Source organism: Vombatus ursinus, unplaced genomic scaffold, assembly GCF_900497805.2.
Source record: "Vombatus ursinus unplaced genomic scaffold, bare-nosed wombat genome assembly UNPS02014773.1, whole genome shotgun sequence".
NCBI classification, from domain to species: domain Eukaryota; kingdom Metazoa; phylum Chordata; class Mammalia; order Diprotodontia; family Vombatidae; genus Vombatus; species Vombatus ursinus.
In genome coordinates, this window is record NW_020954551.1 from 17601328 (window position 1) to 17621309 (window position 19982).

The 19982-nt window shown below is 37.6% G+C and overlaps 1 protein-coding gene across 7 annotated transcripts in view; it reads right to left on the bottom strand.

Moving 5' to 3' along the window:
* FOXP1 (forkhead box P1) overlaps positions 1–19982 on the bottom strand; it is a 684561-nt gene that overhangs the window by 17301 nt on the left and 647278 nt on the right. For 6 of the 7 annotated variants that reach the window (XM_027864125.1, XM_027864120.1, XM_027864123.1 and 3 more), the window contains 4 exons: positions 16201–16284; positions 4958–5159; positions 4783–4862; positions 4082–4183 (listed from right to left, as the gene is read on the bottom strand). In XM_027864125.1, coding sequence (XP_027719926.1) covers positions 4082–4183; positions 4783–4862; positions 4958–5159; positions 16201–16284 — 468 coding nt within the window. The remainder of the gene's footprint in view (positions 1–4081; positions 4184–4782; positions 4863–4957; positions 5160–16200; positions 16285–19982) is intronic. The other variant, XM_027864124.1, reaches the window with a different exon arrangement.

Genomic DNA, 19982 nt, shown 5'->3' on the forward strand with positions numbered 1-19982 from the left:
ATACTCATTGAGGGTTTTGGCTTTAGAAACTTCTATTAAGTATCATCCTAAGTTTTATTTGAGGAATCAAAGGCTTTCTCCACATGTTGCTGATGAGATAACTTTCACTTTAAATGGCATTTGCCACTACCACCCCTACACCTCCAATTCCTACTTCACCCCAGAGATCAGCATCCATCATTAAGTCACGTCTTCCCTTAATATACAGAAACAAAAGTTGGCCCTCACTGCTGGCAAGTGACTTACTGAACTGAGTAAGAGCCAAAAGAACACATGGGAAGGGCTCTTGGTGGCAAAATGATGAGATCCCTGCAGCTGATTGCTGTTACAGACACATGTTTCTTCCTTATGGTCGAAAGTGCCCTTCTGCTGGTCATTCCTAAGCTAAGATGCTCACGCTCTGTCCTTTAAAAGTACTTTAAAGCAAAGGTGTAAACCACTGATTCTTCTATACCCTTCCTTGGATTCAGGATGAAGGACAGTCCTTATTGTCTATCTTGAGAGGTTTCTTAATTTTGTTTGGCTTACAACTCCCTTCCCCCACAAAACCTTTCAACTGAATAATACTCTTACATATTTTTAAGCACTTTATAGTTTTCAAAGCACTTTCACTGACCCTGGAAGGTATCAGACAAGACAGGAATCATTAGCCTTAATTCACAAATGAAGGAACTGAGGCCAAGGGATATAGCTAGAAAGCAGAAGAGCCAGAATTCTTGTTTTTTAGTTGGTGAGCTATTCAGAACTGGCACAGTCTTGATACGTGGGCGCATCACCAATTTGTGAGCTCCAAGACTGAAACTTTCCAATCTCAATGGAAAATGGTGGTGGCTCCTGGGAGGTGGGCTTAGAAGTTTTGTTTTGTTTTTTCTTTTACTGGGCTTGTAATTTTACTGTTGTTGAGTGCTCTGAGTAAGGTATTCCTTCTAGAAACGCACATCAAAACCTGCTAGGCAATATATGGTTTTAAAGTTCCTTAAGACTGATTTTTTTTAAGCCAAATCCCTCAAAATTTCATGACAAACCAAGAGTACTATGCAATTCAAAATCATCACCTTTAGAGACTATATAGTCCAATGATACTACTTTTCATTTCTTAAAACATTTCTTGATCTCCTCTTTGGGAGCTGCCTTTTAAGCCTTGTCACACATTCTTACATGTACCATCAATGTGGGCAACTGTTCTTTACGAGTGAATTTGATTTTTTTTAATAGGCAAAAGTCATTTAGAACCTAGTCTCAGTGAATTAAGATCAGTGAGAATTCTACTTGATCACAACAACTGGATGACCCCTCATCAAGTAAGATATTTTTCATGGAGAGGTTGGACTGAATGGTCCCTGTGGTTGCATTTAACTCTGCTGTAACAGACCACCCTCCCTCCCCCCAAACATTGTAAATAAATTTTCAAAAAAAACTAGCTATGACAAGAAAGTAAAGAGGTATTTTATTTTTCTGTTCATGTGATTTGGAAACAAGCTTGGAAGGCAATTTCCAAAGAGGTGATTGACAAGCATGGCCCATATATCATATAAGAAACCACTCCTATGTGCAAGGTAAAGTATCAAACAAATTAAAAAGAACATTCACAACAAATCCAGGCATAGATTACACATGGAAAGAATGAACAGTAACATGAATAATTATTGGGTGAGGCAGCTAAGTGGTGCAGTGAATAGAGTGCTGGACTTGGAGTCAGGAAGTTGTAGCTCAGTCATTTTCAGTCACATCCAACTCTTCATGACCCCATTTGCAGTTTCTTAGCAAAGATACTGGAGTGGTTTGTGATTTCCTTCTCCAGATGAGGAAAATGAGGCAAACAAGGCAAAGTGACTTGACCAGGGTCACATAGCTACTAAGTGTCTGAGACCAGATCTGAACTCAGGAAGATCAATCTTCCTAACTCCAGGTCTGGCACTCTATCCATTGAGCCACCTGGCAGGAAGACCTGAGGTCAAATTTGACCTCAGATACTTACTAGCTGTGTGACCCTGGGCAAGTCACTTAATGTCTCTCTCCATCAATTTCCTCATCTGTAAAATGGCGATAATAGTTCCTAATTCCCAGGAATGTTGTGAAGATAAAATGAGAAATCTGTTAAGTGCTTTGCAAACCTCAAAGCGCTATATAAATACTAGCTATATTTTATTCCCAATCATTATCTGACATTTTAAAGCAACTAAATGGGGTGAAAAAACGTAGAGTACCAACTGGTAAAAAGAGAAAATGTCTCCTAAAAAACACACTGTGGTTGCACTCTCTCAGTTTCATGACTATGTATATAAATTTGCAAAGGAAAAACAGAAATTTAGCTAAGGGTGTGTGTGTGTGTGTGTGTGTGTGTGTGTGTGTGTGTGTGTGTGTGAGTGTACACATACACACATCTTCATAATGCAAACTAACTGAAACAAATTTTCTTTAAAAAGATAATAGATATTGAACATACTGGCTCCTCTCAAACATAACCTTAACTTGTCATCTAATTCTGCATCTAGGATGGGTGATAATGTAAATAAGGAACTGTGGGTACAATTAAAGACACATATATTAGGTATTCAATCATTCCAACTACGATCATCACTATTTAACGGCCCCTATGTTGGCAATTTTTGCATGTGGAAAAAGTTAAGTCTGAAAACCTAAGTCTAAATACTATGTCAATGCCTAGGAGTTTTTGTCATTCCAAATAAAGGTAAATTATTTTCTTTCCTGTTTAGGCTTTATAGCTCCCTCAATTTTGACCAGGATGGTACTGGGCCCAAATTCTCAATCAAGTTCAAGGTTCTTTGTATCTTTACCTCAGATACCATGTTTCCTTATCATTGATTCACTAGAGGGTCTACCTACTTAGTCTGCATAGCCTAGATGATGGTCTTCAGTTAATCCTATCCATCGTAAGTAACAGAATTTTTAAAATTCCAAAAGTATTTTGACACAAAATAGTATTTCTTCCATTACAGTTATCATTAGGAAATAACAATGGGATTATTTTGTGTATTTTGGATAAAACAAATAATACTTATCCCCTTTTAGAGCATGAGCTATTTTTTAGATCCCATCATCATTTAAGAAAAAATAATTAAACAAAATTCAGCATCTAATGCTCCAGGTAACACCCATGATGATGGCTCACCCTTATCTGAAAGGGAGCTCTTTGGTTCCCAGGAATTGGCTCAGAAAAAAAAAAATGAGAAAGAAACTTAGGGGAGTCCACTGGAACTGCCCTGAGACAACCATGCAATTGAAGCTCCCTGGGGACTTTAAATAGGGTGTCCAAGATGAATTTGCTTTATCCTGAGCTTAATCATATAAACTCATAGAACAGTGTAGCTGAATGAAACCCTGAGAGATCACTGCAAAGGGAGCTATAGGAAGATTCCAGTATTTTCTTGTTCTATTCAGAAGGAAAAAAGACATTTGTTTGGGGAGGGAGAGTGTTAACTATGTCTGAAGCCACTTCATGCTGTGAAAGACAAGTCCATCATAATCCAAAAAAAAAAAAAAAAAACAAAAAAAAACCAACAGTCACTTGAAAAACAAATAGCCTAGCTTATATCATTTTGGCCTTTTCCCATCCCATGCATTAATTTTTATCCAACCTAATTATAAACCAGAGAGTTGTGATAAGATGGTAGAATATTTTTTCCCAGGTATCAATCGGTTGAGAAACAAATTATCCATCTCCACTAATGACGGTTGTGGGTGAAGGGCTAGAAGAATGGAAAGCTTTGTGTAAGTCACAAGACAAGCCCAATATAACACTCTATCCCTTTATCCTACATATTCCAGCTGGAAAGATAGAATTTCACTGCTAAGAGCAACAACCACAGATGAACTGGTATAATCATGGGAGAGAAAGCCAATAATGAGAGGCTTCAATTAGTGCTTTTCAAAGACGGAAGAAGTTTCCTGCCAAATCTCAAATCATTCCTGTGGATGAGATCGTTTTTGTGTGTCAAAACAAGCAATATAGATTTAATGCCCTCGTGGTGTTACAACTGTATCATGTCATCTGTTGGCGGTGTCTATTTTAGACATGATAAAAACCAAAGACAAGAGGAAGGTGTATGAAAAGGCTTACCTTCCACGTTGCTGCATTGCGCCGGAAGTAAGCAAACATTCGCGTGAACCAGTTATAGATTTCATTTAGGGTTAGTTGCTTTTCTGGAGATTCAAGAATAGCCTATGACATGAATAATAATGGAAGAGAATTTATGACCATTTCATCACAATCACCATCACACCTTTCTTTGAAAATATTAAACCATTGTGATTCGGAGCAAAAATCCTAAGAAGACTTTCACAGAACGATCTAAGATTAATGGTTGTATTTAACAGTTCAATAGCAAAATTCAAAATGGAATTATCTAATTGTTTTGAGTTTTTATTTCTGTTTCCTTACAGAAATATTAATTTATTAGTCATTCATAAAGCAGAATCAAAGAGAAATGCAAAACATTTCACTAGCTGATTAAAGCTCAGTAATTATTTAGAGCTCAGATTAATTCTAGGGATCAGAGATTACTGTAGCTTGTGATAATTGACTTGCCATCTTTAAACAGGCTCATTTTCACTGTTGTGTGAAATGAATTTCCTAATAATCACATCGTATTGTAATACTTAATCAAAAGCAATTATGTTATATATTGCAGTTTTAAAAAACCTTATAGAAAAGGTTTGAGCATGCCTGCATACTAAACGGTTTTAAATCTATTTCATCAATATAAGATGTACAGAGACATGTGTGCTTTTTTTGGTTCTCTTTTGGGGGATTTTACTTACCTGCCTAATTAAAGATGCATACGTAAAGGGTGGTCTAACTTCTGCGTTCTTATAAAATTCTTGGTTCTGCGCAATATCTGCTAAATAAGAATCATTGTCCTGTTAATTTTCGCATCTACAAAAATCAAAATGCTAGCATGTAGTGATCTAAAATGAAGAGGAGTAAAGAAGTTACCTGAAGAAATGGGCACATTGTATTTATCTGAGTACCGCCTTCTGATGGGTCCCACATTGTGCATGCTGGTGGTAGTGATGACAGAAGGTCCTTGGGTGACAGGAGTGATGGGTGTCGTGGGGGTAGTAGGCGTATGAGGTAAGCTCTGTGGAGAAGCCTCCGATGCTGTTTTGGAGAGTGTGACACTTGATACCAGATTCAACTAGGAAGAAAAGTGAGAAATTCTGTTTTGAAAGACCTTCATAACATGAAACCCATCGAAAGCCATGCAAGAATAAGGCCATGGATACACATCTAGGTTTATTATTGTGAAGACATCAGCAGAACAGGAAATTGTCAATGGACACCCAAGGGGAATTTCCACTGAAAAAGACAATTTATCTGTGGTGGTTTATCTTTGATTGACAAAAATGGTAATCATTTTCTTAGTCCTGGACAAGATCTTGTGGGAAGATAGAGGTTTGGCTGGGAAACGGATCAGTTTGTCCCCCCCACCCCACCTTTATCTTGAATTGATTCTGAAGGAAGAGTTAACTAAACACTTGACTAAGGAAGAACTCAGCATCTTCATTTCCCTTTAAAGCAAACCTAACAATATCCTTGAAACCAAACTGTACTAAAATTCACTGACTAAAGAACGAAAATCTATAATAAAATAACTGCTGAGAGAATTCTGAACATGAGTTTTTCTTTAAAACTAATGACATTTTCACAAAATGATTTCTTCACGATTCCAATGTATGACTGCATAAATACCCAGAAAACATTATTTACTATGTATACTAATTAACATTACAATGATATTTATAGAGGTGAGTATGTCTTCAGATTTTCATTTTGTTGAGTTTACTAATTTAGCAAACATTTATTAAGCACTTTCTTTGTGTCAGACACTGTGTTACTGGGTGGGAGATAAAGACAAAAATGAAAGAGAGTCCTTGCCCTCAAGGGATTTACATTCTACTGGGTAGACACAACATGATCAAAGGTAAGTAAATACCAAGTGGATTTTAAAACAGAAAGTAATTTCAAGAGGGAGAGAACAGCTGGGAAGGAGGGGGCATTATGAAAGGCCTCATGTAGGCAATGGGACCTGTGCTAGCACTGAAAGAAGCTGCAGATTCTATGGAGAAAATAAATGACGTGGTGGGCATGGACATTTGTTTTTAATCTTTGTATCTCCACTGCTTAGCAGAGTGTCTGGGGCACAAAGTAGGAGCTTAATTGAACTGAGGTGAAGGGAAGGAGGAAGTGCCTTTCAGACATAAATGACAGAATGTACAAAGCTCTGGGGCACAGCCAGAAGAGCAGGCTAGCTGAAGCACTGAAGCCAGGATAGGGAAAATAGGAAATAAGACTGGGAAGGTAGGGAGGAGGTACACGGAGAGCTATGAAGGGCAAGATGAGGACTTGCTTGAGAAAAGCAAGATATTTTATTACAAATGTCTCAGACAGGCTATCAGCTATTTGGATTTTGCTATATCAAAATCTTTTGGCCATTATTCTGTACAAAATGCTCTAATAATTAGTATTTGTCATGATTCTATGGATGTTTCTGTGCACGTGTGAGAGATGAGGGTTTGGGGAGGGAGAATTTCAACTTGGCTATTCTAAAAAATAAAAATGACACCTAGTTTTAATACACTTATTATAATAGTAAGCATATATGTTTTGATGCTCAGATACACACAACTGAAAAACAAAAAACCTTAGATGCTTCATTAATTTATGCTTTACAATTTCCAAGGCTATCAATTATAGACGGACTGAGGTCTGCATTGAAAGAAGTTCCACACCACTACTTTGATGAAATCAGTTTCTTGATACATTGTTGGTGAAATAATTTTAAAACAGTTTTAAGACCCTTCATAATAAACTTCACTCAGAGAAAGGATTTACTTGTCTCTATATTTCTGTTATTATGCCATTTATTGAGGGCTCTTTGGGAGTGCGGCATCTTATCGATACATGATTAAAATAAAAATATATGCAAATGGACAAATATATCTAAAAGAGCCTACCTCTACATTATAAAAAGAATCTCGAAATATATTTGCATATTAGGGATTATAAACAGTTATTTGGTTTCTAATGACATTGTAGAAATAATTAAAACAAAACAAAACAAAAAACCCTATACATTGTATTTAGAATTCCAACACAGATTAATGTCTTATGTACTTTTTCTATTTTAAAGAGAAATTCTGAAAGATTCAGGAAATATTAACTTCTAAGGTAAAATACAGTAGCAAAAAAAAAAGAGACTGGTTCTGGAAAACAATTTTGGAATTTTGTAAGAAAAGTTAGTGAATTACTCACACTTTTAATCAACTGAGTTTAAACCCAAGGGGGTTACTAACAGCAAGAAAAGGTTTGCATTTACCCTCTCCCCCCAAAAAATTCATGGCAGTACTATCTGTAATAGCAATAAAGTGGAGGAAAAAAAATTGAGGAAGGGCTTAGCGAATGGTGGCGTACTGGTGCAGGAAGCTTAACTCAGAGAAATATGGGAGTCCCATGCGAACTGATGTGGAGTGAAGGAAGCAGGGCCAAAAGAATGACGTGTGCAAGAGCTTAAATGAAGACAGACTTAAAGGCAACAAAACTCAATCTCAACAAAAATGATAAAATAAAAGTGGAAATTAACATGATTGCAATTATTCCACTAAGCAGTCCTACATAGTGGTTTGCAGTAGATATATGCTTTTCTAGGAGGTAGTTTGCTTATTTGTTGAAAAGCTTCTTACATCAAAAAAAAATTCTGTCAATTAAAATATTTAGGGGCTGTATATTTTAATACATTACTCTATCATACACTCCCCACATGTAGAATACTAGATGTTTACCAAACTCCACATTTCATCTCCCACCTCAGTTAAATTATACTAAGTCTTCTTGCTCCCTTCATTCCTAGACTATATCCTACCCATCCTTCCTTATTTCTGTCTCTCAGAGATTTTCTTCATCTCAGGTGTCACTTCTTGGGGGAAATCTTCCTGGATTCCTCGCTCTTTACCCCATTAACACTCCCTTCTTCATCAAATTACCTTGTGTTTACTCATCTATGTACATGCTTTATATACCCCTTAAATAAAATATCTGCTCCCCAAAGTCAGGAGTGAGTGAGTGTGTGTGTGTGTGTGTGTGTGTGTTAATCTCTGATGCCTTCAGGCACTTATTTGAATGGAAAGATATCACCAGTGACCCTCCATCAATTAGAGTAGTTCTCTTACCAGTCCCCTACCCACCCCCTCTCCTTTTTGCTGGTACATTTGCAATTATCCAACCACAACCTCCTTAAGGGCTTACCCTTGTGATTCAGTGGCACACATTTACCTGATAGCTGCTCAGGGTCAAGGGAGCAGACTATGGTTATGGAAAAGTGTAAAGCCAACTGACTCCCACAGGGATGTGACTCATGAGCTTGACTTCATTTGCACCATACTGAAAGCAATTGAGCTAGCCCGCCACCATCCACATAAGCATCAATTCAAGCAAAACTCCAAAGAAATTAATTCACGAAACCAAGACCCTCTGCAGATGTGACTGTGCCAGAAGTTCTTGCTTGGAACGCTTTGGAAAAAATATGGTGGCAGACAGGCTCCTAAAAGGGCAGAGCTCATCTTATGATTTCCTTAATAATAAGTTAACAAAGTGAACAAATCATTATCACTCCTAATTTACTTTACAGGCTCCCCCTTGGAACTAATTTGTTGGAGAGTTTTGTTTTTTTTTAAATGTTTGCATTTATACTGCTGGTTTTTTCTTTCTTTGTAATTTACAAATATTATCTAGTGGTTCATAAATCAGTAGGTCATTTATATATTTGGAAAAAAGTGATATTAAAAATTAACATGGAGTAAATATTAGCTTCCATCATGCCATAACATACCAGCACTGTCTGATTTCATAAGGGGAAAAAAAAAAGATCAAACCCACTGGATTTTATTTCTGTTGCACAAAATCAAAGTCCACTGAAACATCTGATAACTGCCAGCAAACCCAAAGCATTTTAGGTGTCCATATATAAGGACAGTTGATGATTTCTTCTTTTGGAAAAGTCATAGTGATAACATTTCATCCATTTCAAAAGGCGTTCAACTATTCTACTTTATAAAAAACCTAACACTTGGTCTGCTTCTACTAGAAGACCAAAAAAAAAAAAAAAAAAAAAAACCCCAAACCCATAAAGGTCAGTATTCTCCACCGAAAGAACAGAAAGTGAGTAACATTTCTTCAGGCTTTGGAGTACAGGTAGCAACTAGAAATAAATACTGAAAAAGAGGAGAGGGAAGAGGGGACTTTAACAGGCTTGACAAATGACACTGTGATTCACACCCACTGCTGGGTTGCTACTAATAAGCTACAGAGGAAGCAGCCAATCTCAGCTAATTACCAGATAAAATTGTATTGTAAGGACTCTAATTAGGAGATGCTTATGGAGGTGATCTAATGATTAAACGCTGCATTCGAATGACCCCCACCATCAATGTGCAGTGGTGCAAGATGTCACTGGAATATTTTGTAGAAACAGTAATTCTATTTCAAGGAGGGGAGGCAGTAATATTTGTAATAATGGCTATGAGGTAAACTAATTAAAAGACAGTTCCTAGAGGAAGAGTGTGGCTTGGAGCAGCTGTGGCCGTTCCAAAACAAAGTGCCAAATCTCAACAGAGGAGCTGCAGTCAAGTGGAAAATTTCTGCCTGACCTCTGCTCTTGCTATTAATTTGCAGGAAAACTAATGACACATATACATATTCCCACAAAATTGTTCTAATTGCTAATTTGCCAAAAGAGCCCAGTTTCCAAATTAAACATGACTGCAGTCTGTGAGGAAAAGAACACGAGGCTGGGACTCCAGAATATTGGGGGCTTCCTCTCCCATAACCATCTGTGAAATGGACCAACTCTCAAGTGAAGGAAGTGGCGACCTTGGCAGGTGCTGCCCAATTTTTACTTCTGTACTTCTGTTTGACGATACTATCAACTTGCCTTGAAGAGGGAATGATCTTATAGGGCTGAGGTCACAGGAAAGAGAATACTGAGGGTGGGGAAAGGATTAGAAACAGGCTCTATTTTCATCCCAAACTTCCTTTTTTTAATTAAGGGGTGTCTATAAAATGTAGACACAAATTAATCATGGAATTAAGAACATTAGCACAAATTATGAATAGTGTTGGTTTTGTTGTAATCTTGAAATATTCATCTTAATTGTAAACTATTAAATCTTAATATAATCAGCAATTAGAAATGAAAGTGTGTGTGCTTGGTTTCTGATTGCAGTTAAGGTTTTAGAAGATAATTATACAGGGGCAAAGAGCAGGAAGGGATTGGACTGGGAGGGTTTCTTTTCCTGATGGAAACCCGATTTTTCTTATTGTGTTCATTTTCTATTTAAAAAGAAGTTGCTATGTTTAGAAAAGTTGGTAACACCTAATACTTTGTTTGCAGCAGTTTCCATCATGTGGTGATTTCGGCTTAAGATAGCCTCTCTGAAACTTTGAAAGATCTGCGTCCCTGACTCTGGCTGAACAAACTCCCAAGTTTTATTATTTTCTTTGTATTAAGAAAGTTATTTATACTTGGGAGACAGACCTCCTCTCCTGGCAGTCGAGCTGCGAAATAACAAGCAAGGAAACATAGACTAATAGAGCATTTCCATAAGCTATCATGATTGTATCAACCTTCAATATCCTGCTTAATACTCTTTATTAACCTTTACTGCTAAACAGTAACCTTCCTTCCCTTTTAAAGATGATGTGTGAGTCACCAACAATTTTCATAAACAAACCAGTGAGGCAACCCCTTGACAGAAATGGACTTGTTTTGAGTGGCTATAAGAACTCAGTTTTATTTTTGTTTGTGTTCATTTCATGTCTTACAGGAACAAAAGACAAGACTGAAACTCAAATACCAAGTGTCCTAATTGCACAGAACAGTAGGACCGCATGGTTGGTTTGGGGAACCAGCTTGTCTGCCATCAGCACTGCTGGTCAGATCAGAGCTAAAGCTGATGCTGTGTAACTGCTGAGAATGTCTGGACATTAATCACTCTTCTTTAAAGACTGTTTCTAAAGGCAGCAGGGGAGTTCCCACACAGAGCGGAGGGCAGTGCAGTGGGTGGTGGCCCAAGGCTTTGTCAGGAGATGGTGTCTTCCTGTACGCTTTCAGTCTGGACACATTGCTATAGTAGATGCTGGCTCTGGCAAAGAGTAATCATTTAGCAGGTGTTATTATTGGCAGTGATACTAAAGAAACCTTAGTTGAGGAGTGGGACTTAATGAAAAACAGTATATAAAAACGGTTTTTGTGCGCAGTATTTGAGAATCTCTTTTCATTGCAGTATAACATTATTTTTCAAACTATAAAGTATAGTTACAGTAACTAGAATGCTCAGTCATTACTTCAACAGTTAAAAGGCTTTTTGGATACTTTGTTTTTACAGTTGCTAAAAACACTTTCCAAACAGTCCTAATTGCTATGGTAGAGTAAAAGAAAATACATTAAAAAAAGGAATATCTAACTGTGCATTTCATTTAAAATGCCCAAGCCCCTGTAAATGTTTTATGTCAATTTCATAAAGATGGATGTACTACCAGGTATACATAATTACTTGTCCACTGGTATAAAAGAATGCTATTTTCCCCTTGTATAGGGAGTTGTTCTTTGATGTTAAGTAATATTCCAAAGCAGATGGAAACTTTAACCGATATTATAAAATACCATTATGGTTTTCCTGACACAGTAATGTCCACTGAAATTTTTTAAAAAGTTAATTAGAAAAAAAGTCAAAATGAAGATACAATTGGTTGTTGTTAATTGTTTTGTGTTGTGGACAACACACTAAGGAAAAACCTCAGTGGATTATACCCTACTGATGACACCATTTACTTTGAAGGAGCTGAAGGTGGAACTCGTGAGGCAAAGAGGGAGATAATTGCCTCCCAACAATATGCAGTTATGTTTCCTTCATTTGGGCTGACAATGTAACTGCATTCAGAGCCTCTATGACCAACAGACATCAGCCAAATTTATTACAATAACTTTCAAAATTCTTATCTTACTGTGAATTGTAGAGTCAGAGTCTTAGTAAAAAGCCTGGAGATCATCTAATCCAACCTCTACCTGAAACAAAAACCTTCCTCACAACATCCAGGACAAAATGATCCCCTCTCTGCATGAATACCTCCAGTGAAAAAGTTTTCATTTGCTCTCAATGGATCTGAGCAGAAAGACTCAAAACAGTGGAATTCCTCCTAAGTATGTGCACACATGCACCAACAAAGTATCTTCCAAGGAATATTTTGCACGTACCAACAACTGTTGCTACATATCCCAATGAAACATCAAATGTTCTTCCACGCATGGGCAATGCTTGACAAATAGGAAGCTTCTCTAAGAAGCTCCTAGTCTCACTTCCCCTTCACCTTAAGTTTTTTTTCCTCCTTCTTTCTATTTTCTTGAAATTTCAGGTGCTCCAAGTCCTCTCATGCCTTAATGAAAGTCTCTGAGATGAGTCACATACACCAGTGTGAATATATCACCTTCTTAAGTGTATTTTTCATTTTAAGCCATTTTTCTATATCGTGCGGAAGGGTTTTATTCTTAATTAGGGAATTCTAAAAGTATAAGCAGGTAGGTGGAAGTGGAATTGTGGAGGGTCACCCCTTGGAAACTTGAGGTAAGCACCATGAAAGCGGGGCCTGCTTTGGTTTGGTCTGTGTATCCCAAAGCATCTACCACAATTCCTGGGATAAAGCAGGAATTGAATTGACTTGAAAACTTACCAAGCCAACTCAACCCACCAATGATTAAAGACGCTGGCCCCATTTCCAAGGTCTTGAGGAACAAACTGAGTAAAAAATATGTTATTCAACATTATGGATTTGGGGGAAAAAAACAACTACAGCAGGGAGTAACCTTGCTTTGATGGGCAAAGTCAAAAAGAAGTCTACGATCCGCTGCTATTCAGAGTATCCAAAAGTGCTATAGCATCTTATTTGGTGCAACTAAATGAGGGAGTACAGGACAATTGACTAGGATGAATGGTAAAAGTTGGGCAAACGGCATTCTTCCTAAAGTAAGAAGCTTGACTACACTTTCTGTCACCTAGTTACTGACAAGTGAAAAAAATAAGCACACAAGTCCTTTAGCTAGAAAGAGTAAAAATATTTTTAGTAAACTATCCTGCCACTGGATAGGCCATAATACGAGTCCACATGTTCTGCTGGGTTTGAATCATTCATAACGAGTGGTTTAAAATGAAGAGACAGACATATGGATACTAATCCTGACCTACATCTAGCATTCTATTATTTGGGGAGGAATAAATTAACCACTCATGAAAGTTCCATCCAACAGACATGGTCACCAGATATCCCTGGAACCATGAAGTTAAAAGACTTGGGAGTTTGCAGGGCATGTGTATTTTTTTCACAAGGAAGACAAAATTTATGCAAAATACCATACTTCGACATTTTATAATTAATTTCCAGATGCTCCAGCTATACATATTTTAATAATTTCTGATTTATAAGATGGTATCTATAATAAAATTTTCTATTTTTCAATAAATGAAAAGAAGGCAGTTTCAATCCAACAACAGAATGTCACACAATATAGGCCTGTCAGGCACCAATTTTTACTTCTAACATGTAAGTTAAAGGATAAGGAATTTATAATGCTGCCTGTGAAGGAAACCACTTTTCATATACAAATGTGATCTTTTTTTTTTTCAAAGGGTAATACAACAGTACATTTACATAAACTAATCCAAACAATCTATGTATTTGACAATGGCAAACCTCACACAGACTGCCTATTGTTGGTTTACATCTTGGAGTTCTTTATGTTGGCTTGTAACACTGCTCTGGCTGTCAAAGGCTTTACTTGGACTCTAAATAAATGGTTATAGAAGTGCTGTGCAGCGATATTGGACTTCTTTGCAAAAGAAAACCTGCTGTGTATGAATTCAAAAGCTATTAATTTTTCAGTCAAAAATATTCGTGCCTATTTCTTTTAATAAAGAAACACTGTGCTGAGCAACTGAGAGATAATGTTGACTAGTGGTACAGAATTTTCAATAGAGCAGTTAAAAATAAATTTAGTAGGAGGTCCCCATCAAAGCTATAATTTTCTAGAATGTAAAACATTTTTTTTTAATACCAATCAAGACAAACCTTCTTTCCCTGTTCATTTTTTTTTTCAGCTGCCATTCCCTGTTTATTGGCGGCTTACCACTAGTCTTCATGGCGACACCAACTGGTATTTTTGTAGCCGATTTCATTAAAGTAGGCTTGCATATGGTGCTGCCTGCCAATACTCTGAACTGATCACTAGTTGAGCAATACGTGACTCTTTGCAATTACTTCTCCTTAGTTTTTAAATCCCTCTTCCTAAGGGGGCGCTGATGCTTGCAAAGCCCCCTGTGCCTAATGTTTGGAGACCCAAGCATTATTCTACCGTTGTTACTTTTAATCCACCTGGAAAGATAGAAGCTAAACCTTCTTTTCTCCTCCATATTGCTAGGTCTACATACACAGGCCCATCGCAGAAGGAAACATTCACCTGCAGGCTAGAATGATTTGAAGATTTTCAGATAGTTTCCTGGCAAGAAGTTTCCTTTGTGACTGGTTGAACTCATTTGACAAAAGGTCACCCAAGTAATTTCAGGGGTTTAATGAATTTCCTTCACTGGGTTCATGTTATTCCCAGGTCCCTTCCTAAAAGAAGAAGTTATGCGACCAATGGAGTTGACTCTGGATTCTACAGTTCTGTCAAGTTGGGGAGCTGTTTTCTAGGAGCCTACGCATCACTTTTGCAGCCATTTGTTATAGAGCACATGGAAATGGAGAATTCTTTTCTAGTAAAAATGGATGTGCGGAGTGTTTAATGATTTTATGTTCTATATCTCTGTAATGTGTTCTGTTTCAGACATTAATTTTGTCTGCCAACTGTATCTTGGCAGGCTACCATATTTGCTGGGTTAATAGTCTGACTCCGTTTTATTTCTATCACCATAAATCATACATATATGGGTGTGTGTTTGCTTTATTTATAGAAAAAAATCAGTCAAAACAGATAAACCAATACTTTGCCATTATGCTGCATCATTGCATATTGATTAAAATTGCTAGTACTAACTATAGATTGTCAACGCTCAATTAATTTTCACACAGTGACTCAAGGCAAAAATCAAATAAAGGCAGTGTACCTTTAAATCTGACAAATCTTAAAATCAAGAACCAAAGCACTCTCTCCATTTTGAATAATCAGTTAAAACTACTAGGAAATCTTAAAGAAATATACAAATTTGGGAAGCACAACCATTAAAGTAACAATGTGCAACATGAGAAGAGGCCCAAGAAAGAAACTTTCCTTAAGTTAATGTCATTCAGGATTCAGGTCAACTATGCTCAGAAAACAATGGGCATTTATTTAATACTATCTGCTTCTACATGAAAGCCAATCACTCTGAAGTCCCTTTCAGCCTACTTGCCTTGAATAGACTGTCCCCTATATCTGGAATGAATTCCCTTTCTCACCTCCTACTTTTAGAATCAACAGTTTTCAATGAGACTCGGGTCAAATGCTGCATCCTACACAAGATGAATTAAGGCCCCCAGATGCTAGGATGCTCTGCCCACTCCAGAAATGGTCTTGCAATCTCAGAGAATCATAGCTGGAAATAGCAAGAGACCTTGGAATCCACTGAATCTGACCCTCATTTTAAAGCTGAAGAAGTTAAGGCTGGGACAAGTTAAGCAATTTGCCCAAGGCCAAACAGTCAGATTTGGGACTGGAACCCAGGCGCTTGGACTTGAAAGTCAGTACCCTTCCCACTGTTCTATGATGCTTTATTTGTATATGTTTTGTACTTAATTATGAAAAGTAAGTAAATATGCTTACTTTACTGTCTTTCTCTCCCTCCTCCCCACAGAAGATTTATATTTGTCTTTGCATCCTTAGCACCTAACTCAGTGCCTGGAGACATAGTAGAATACTAAAAAGCCTGTTGAATGAATGAAAAAAAAAAAAGTCTTCATGGGGGGGGGAGGGTGAGAAATAATGAATTCCTTAAAATCTACCTGAGTTACATCTACTAGCCTATGTCACGTGATTACAGAGAGGCAAATTCTTTCTTTCTTTGACATTTCTCTGAAGTGGAACATGTTACTTCTTGGGCAGAGAGGAGACCACAAAGGGAGGTTTTGCAGTTACCATCCCCCATACTGGTACTTACAGGCTGAGGGGTGGCTTTGGGTTCAGTTGACTTCACATGGAGGTGGGTCATCATCGCTTGTAGGCGCTCTTTGTCTTTTGCAAGCTAGAGGGAGGGGAGACAAGGAATGCTGTTATTTTTATGAATAAAATACATTACAACTTTAACATCCCAAATGATGCTTATTTCTAATTAAACTGTTGGCACCACAGCACATGACCAAAAAATATTTATTGCTTAATTGTTTTGAAATCTATACGCCTATTGCCAAACTAAAACTAATTTGTGATGCCCAGTGTATTTCTCAATACAAAATGCATTAGGCTCTTAACCATGGAGCTAGACCTGCTGGCACCAACGGGTTCATTGTAGCTCTGACAGCTAGAAGACAACAGTGAATCATGTCTATTAACCAATCCTGCTCAGGGAAAAGCCAAGGGAAAATGAGTTATGCAGCTAAATCCCATAAAGTCTTTGTTGCAACAGTGAAACACAGACACCCAGACAAATGAACAGAGTTTATGCAAAATTAACCTGCAATTTGTTGCACACACCCTAAAACTGTGCTGGAGTACTAGGATATTCATAGAGTGTGAGGGCAAATATTTTCTGCTCTAAGAAACCACACTACGACTAACAACGGTGCCTAGAATGTCAGGTCTCCCTTTGGAACAAAGTTGGAAGGAGCTCCTTTTGTCAAAATTCCGAGCCCCTCATAGACTTTCATCTAGTCAGGATGTAATTTTCTCCTAAAAGAAAAGGAATTCTTCAGCTCTCTGCAAATAGTAGGAGCTCACTAAATATTTGTTGAATGATTTCCCCCTCTCTGCCCAAAAACGGGCCTTAGGGGCAGATCTGCTCCTAACTGATTTTGATAGGCCAAGAAAAAATCTGGCAAAAGGCTCAGGGGAAAATGTTAAGGCACCTTTTTGCAAGAGAGAAAGTAAAAGTACTTGAAAGAAGATGAAAAGGGAATAACTGAGGAAAAGGTAAGGCGCAGGCTTGAACCCACTGAGCCATCCCTACAAAGATGGTGAAAAGAAGGACAAGTTACTGATTTATTTTGAAAAGGGAAGTCTCATTCATTCTACTGCTTCTTGGTCTATGAGTGGAAGAAATGCTTCAAGGCCAGATGGGGCCTCAGTCTTTGGACAATGGATTTTTGTCCTGTTATATAATTAATCCTAAAATCATTTAAAATCAATTAAGAATGAGATTTTTAAATTAAATTGTTCTTTTAAGATGGGTCCAGAAGCAAAAGGGAGTGGAAGACGGTTTTATCTTATTTTATCCTAACTGGTTGGCCCATTCCAATCATATCACATTAGATTTTTTTTTCCCCCCTTGTAGTTCAGGGAGAAATAAAAAAGCCTTAGAGCCTTAGCATTTATCTTTCAACAAACAGGAAATGAAAATGTTACCATATTAGGAACAACTTTATGTCACTCATGCTCTGTTCTCTAGCAAGTTATTGAACAGCCAAACGAAAAGATGTTCACAATACATAATACTAAAGGAATGTGAGGTTTCCAACAGTGATTCAGCGAGAACAATTAAAATGTCAGGAATGAAGGTCTTTCTGCAGGAGTATTTTGTTTTATATGTAGATTTGGGACATGTTTCAAAATAGCTAGGTTTACTTAAACCTACATATTGGTTGTTAAGTGGGAAATACTGAGGCACAGAAATACTTCTTAAAATTGAGTTTATCTACAATACTGAAAAAAAACTTTTCTTTAAAAAATGAAGACTGTTAAAAAACAAACAAGCAAAACTAGAAGGGGATAAGGATAGGGCCTAGATCTATGATTTCATTGTTATAGGGAGTCTTATTTGAGGAACGTCTCTCTGTCAATGGAGCTCAAACCCCTTTTGTGTAACTGACAGTCTTAGAGAGTTGTCTAGGGCAATAAGAGATAAAGTGACTGATCAAGCAAAGGTCACACAGCCAGTACATACCTGAGGGAAGACTTGAATCTGGGCCTTCCTGGCTTCAAGGCCAGGTCTTTATCTGTCACATAATACTACCTCTCTTATATTTACTAGAGATGATCCCAAATTTTATGTCAAAATCTGGGCTTATTAGGAGGATTGAACGTATATGTTAACTGATAAAAGTCCCTGGCTTTCCTCAAGTTCCAGCTAAAATCCCAACTTCTGGAAGAAATCTTTCCCAGTCCCCCTTGAAGTTAGGGCCATCCCTCTGACATTACCTCCAAATTATCCTGTAAACATCTTATTTGGACATAATTGTTTGTATGTTGTCTCTCCCATTAGATTGTGAACCCCCTGAAGGCAGGGACTACTTTTGCCTTTCTCTGTATCCACAGTGCCTGGCATACAGTAAGTGCTTAATAAAAGCTTTCTGACTTGATAATACGTTGAATCCTTTCAGTAGATTGTAAGTACCTTGCAGACAGGGACCATTTTTCATTTTGGCTTTATATCCCCAGTACAAATGGTATGCACTTAAGCAAATGTTTAAGTAACACTTCAAATTCTGATTGAAGTTGGATCACATTAGCCTTGGAGTCATGGCTGAAAAGTGATGCGACTAGGCTAAGTGAAAACGTATTGCTATCTTTTAGGTCCATATTCAAAACCAAAGCTGTAATTAGGTAGGTGACTGGGTCTGTTCCAGGATGGAAAATTCAGAGGGTACAAACTCCACTGGTTTGAAGGGGCTTCCTACTCTGTCCATTCTTATTAGGGTGGAAAGTGGCAAGAAATAGAAGGGACCTCATACTGGGAATTACTTACCTTTCTTTTGCAGCATCCCCAGTGAGCTTACACTGCAAGTCTCGATGCCATTCTAACCAACCATTGCCCCAGATATAGAAATTGCTAGACAGTTCTATTAATATTCCTATACCTTTATCATAGGGAACGGATTCCCTCGGTTGGCCTTCCCTAGCAATTCTTCATTTCAGTGCTTTCCCTTTCTTCTTTCCTATTTATTTTGCATGTAGTTTCCTTTAGATATAGCTGTTTGCATGTTGTCTCCCCCATTAGATGGTAAGCTCCTTGACAGCAGAGGCTGTCTTTTGCCTCTTTCTGTATCCCTAGTACTTAGCACAGTACCTGGCACAAGGTGGGTACTTAACAAACGGTTAATGAACTGAAATGGAATTGGATTGTTCCATGTGCAGATTGTTTCACACCTCTTCCATTATATTTCAGTCATTTAATTGGCCCATATCTCTTCTGGGCAAGAGAAAAAAGTGCAACACATTAATGGATACTCTTAATGCCTGGGAGCTCTTTTTTTGGGGGGGGGGTTAAAATATTTCATAAAGTTCCTTTAAATGAAAGTTACTTTGCAATCTTGGAGTTTGTTCCCGAATTTTAATTATCATTGCCATCCTTATCTCTTATGCTTTACAAGTTCTAAAGGATAAACCAGTACAGCATAGTGGGAAGAACACTGGAGCAAGGGTCAAAGGACCAAAGTATAAGGCCCAAGCCAATCACTTAATGGTAATTTGGAGCTATGAACTTGGCATCTCAGAGCCTTCCTTTTTCATCTGTAGAATGGGAATGATACATGCATTTGTGACCTGTCTCAAGAACTTGTCACAGAGAAAGTGTGCTCTGTAAATGAAAGTACTTGAAAATGGAATCTACTCTTTTTTGCTATATTACAAGGCTCCACTGTTACATTAGTTATTGATTGTTGGCAATAATATTATTAAATGCACACTACTGGTATAAGCTCCACCCATGCTATCAGTACTGCAACTTGTCCCTACATGTACATACACACACACACACACACACACACACACACACACACACACACACAC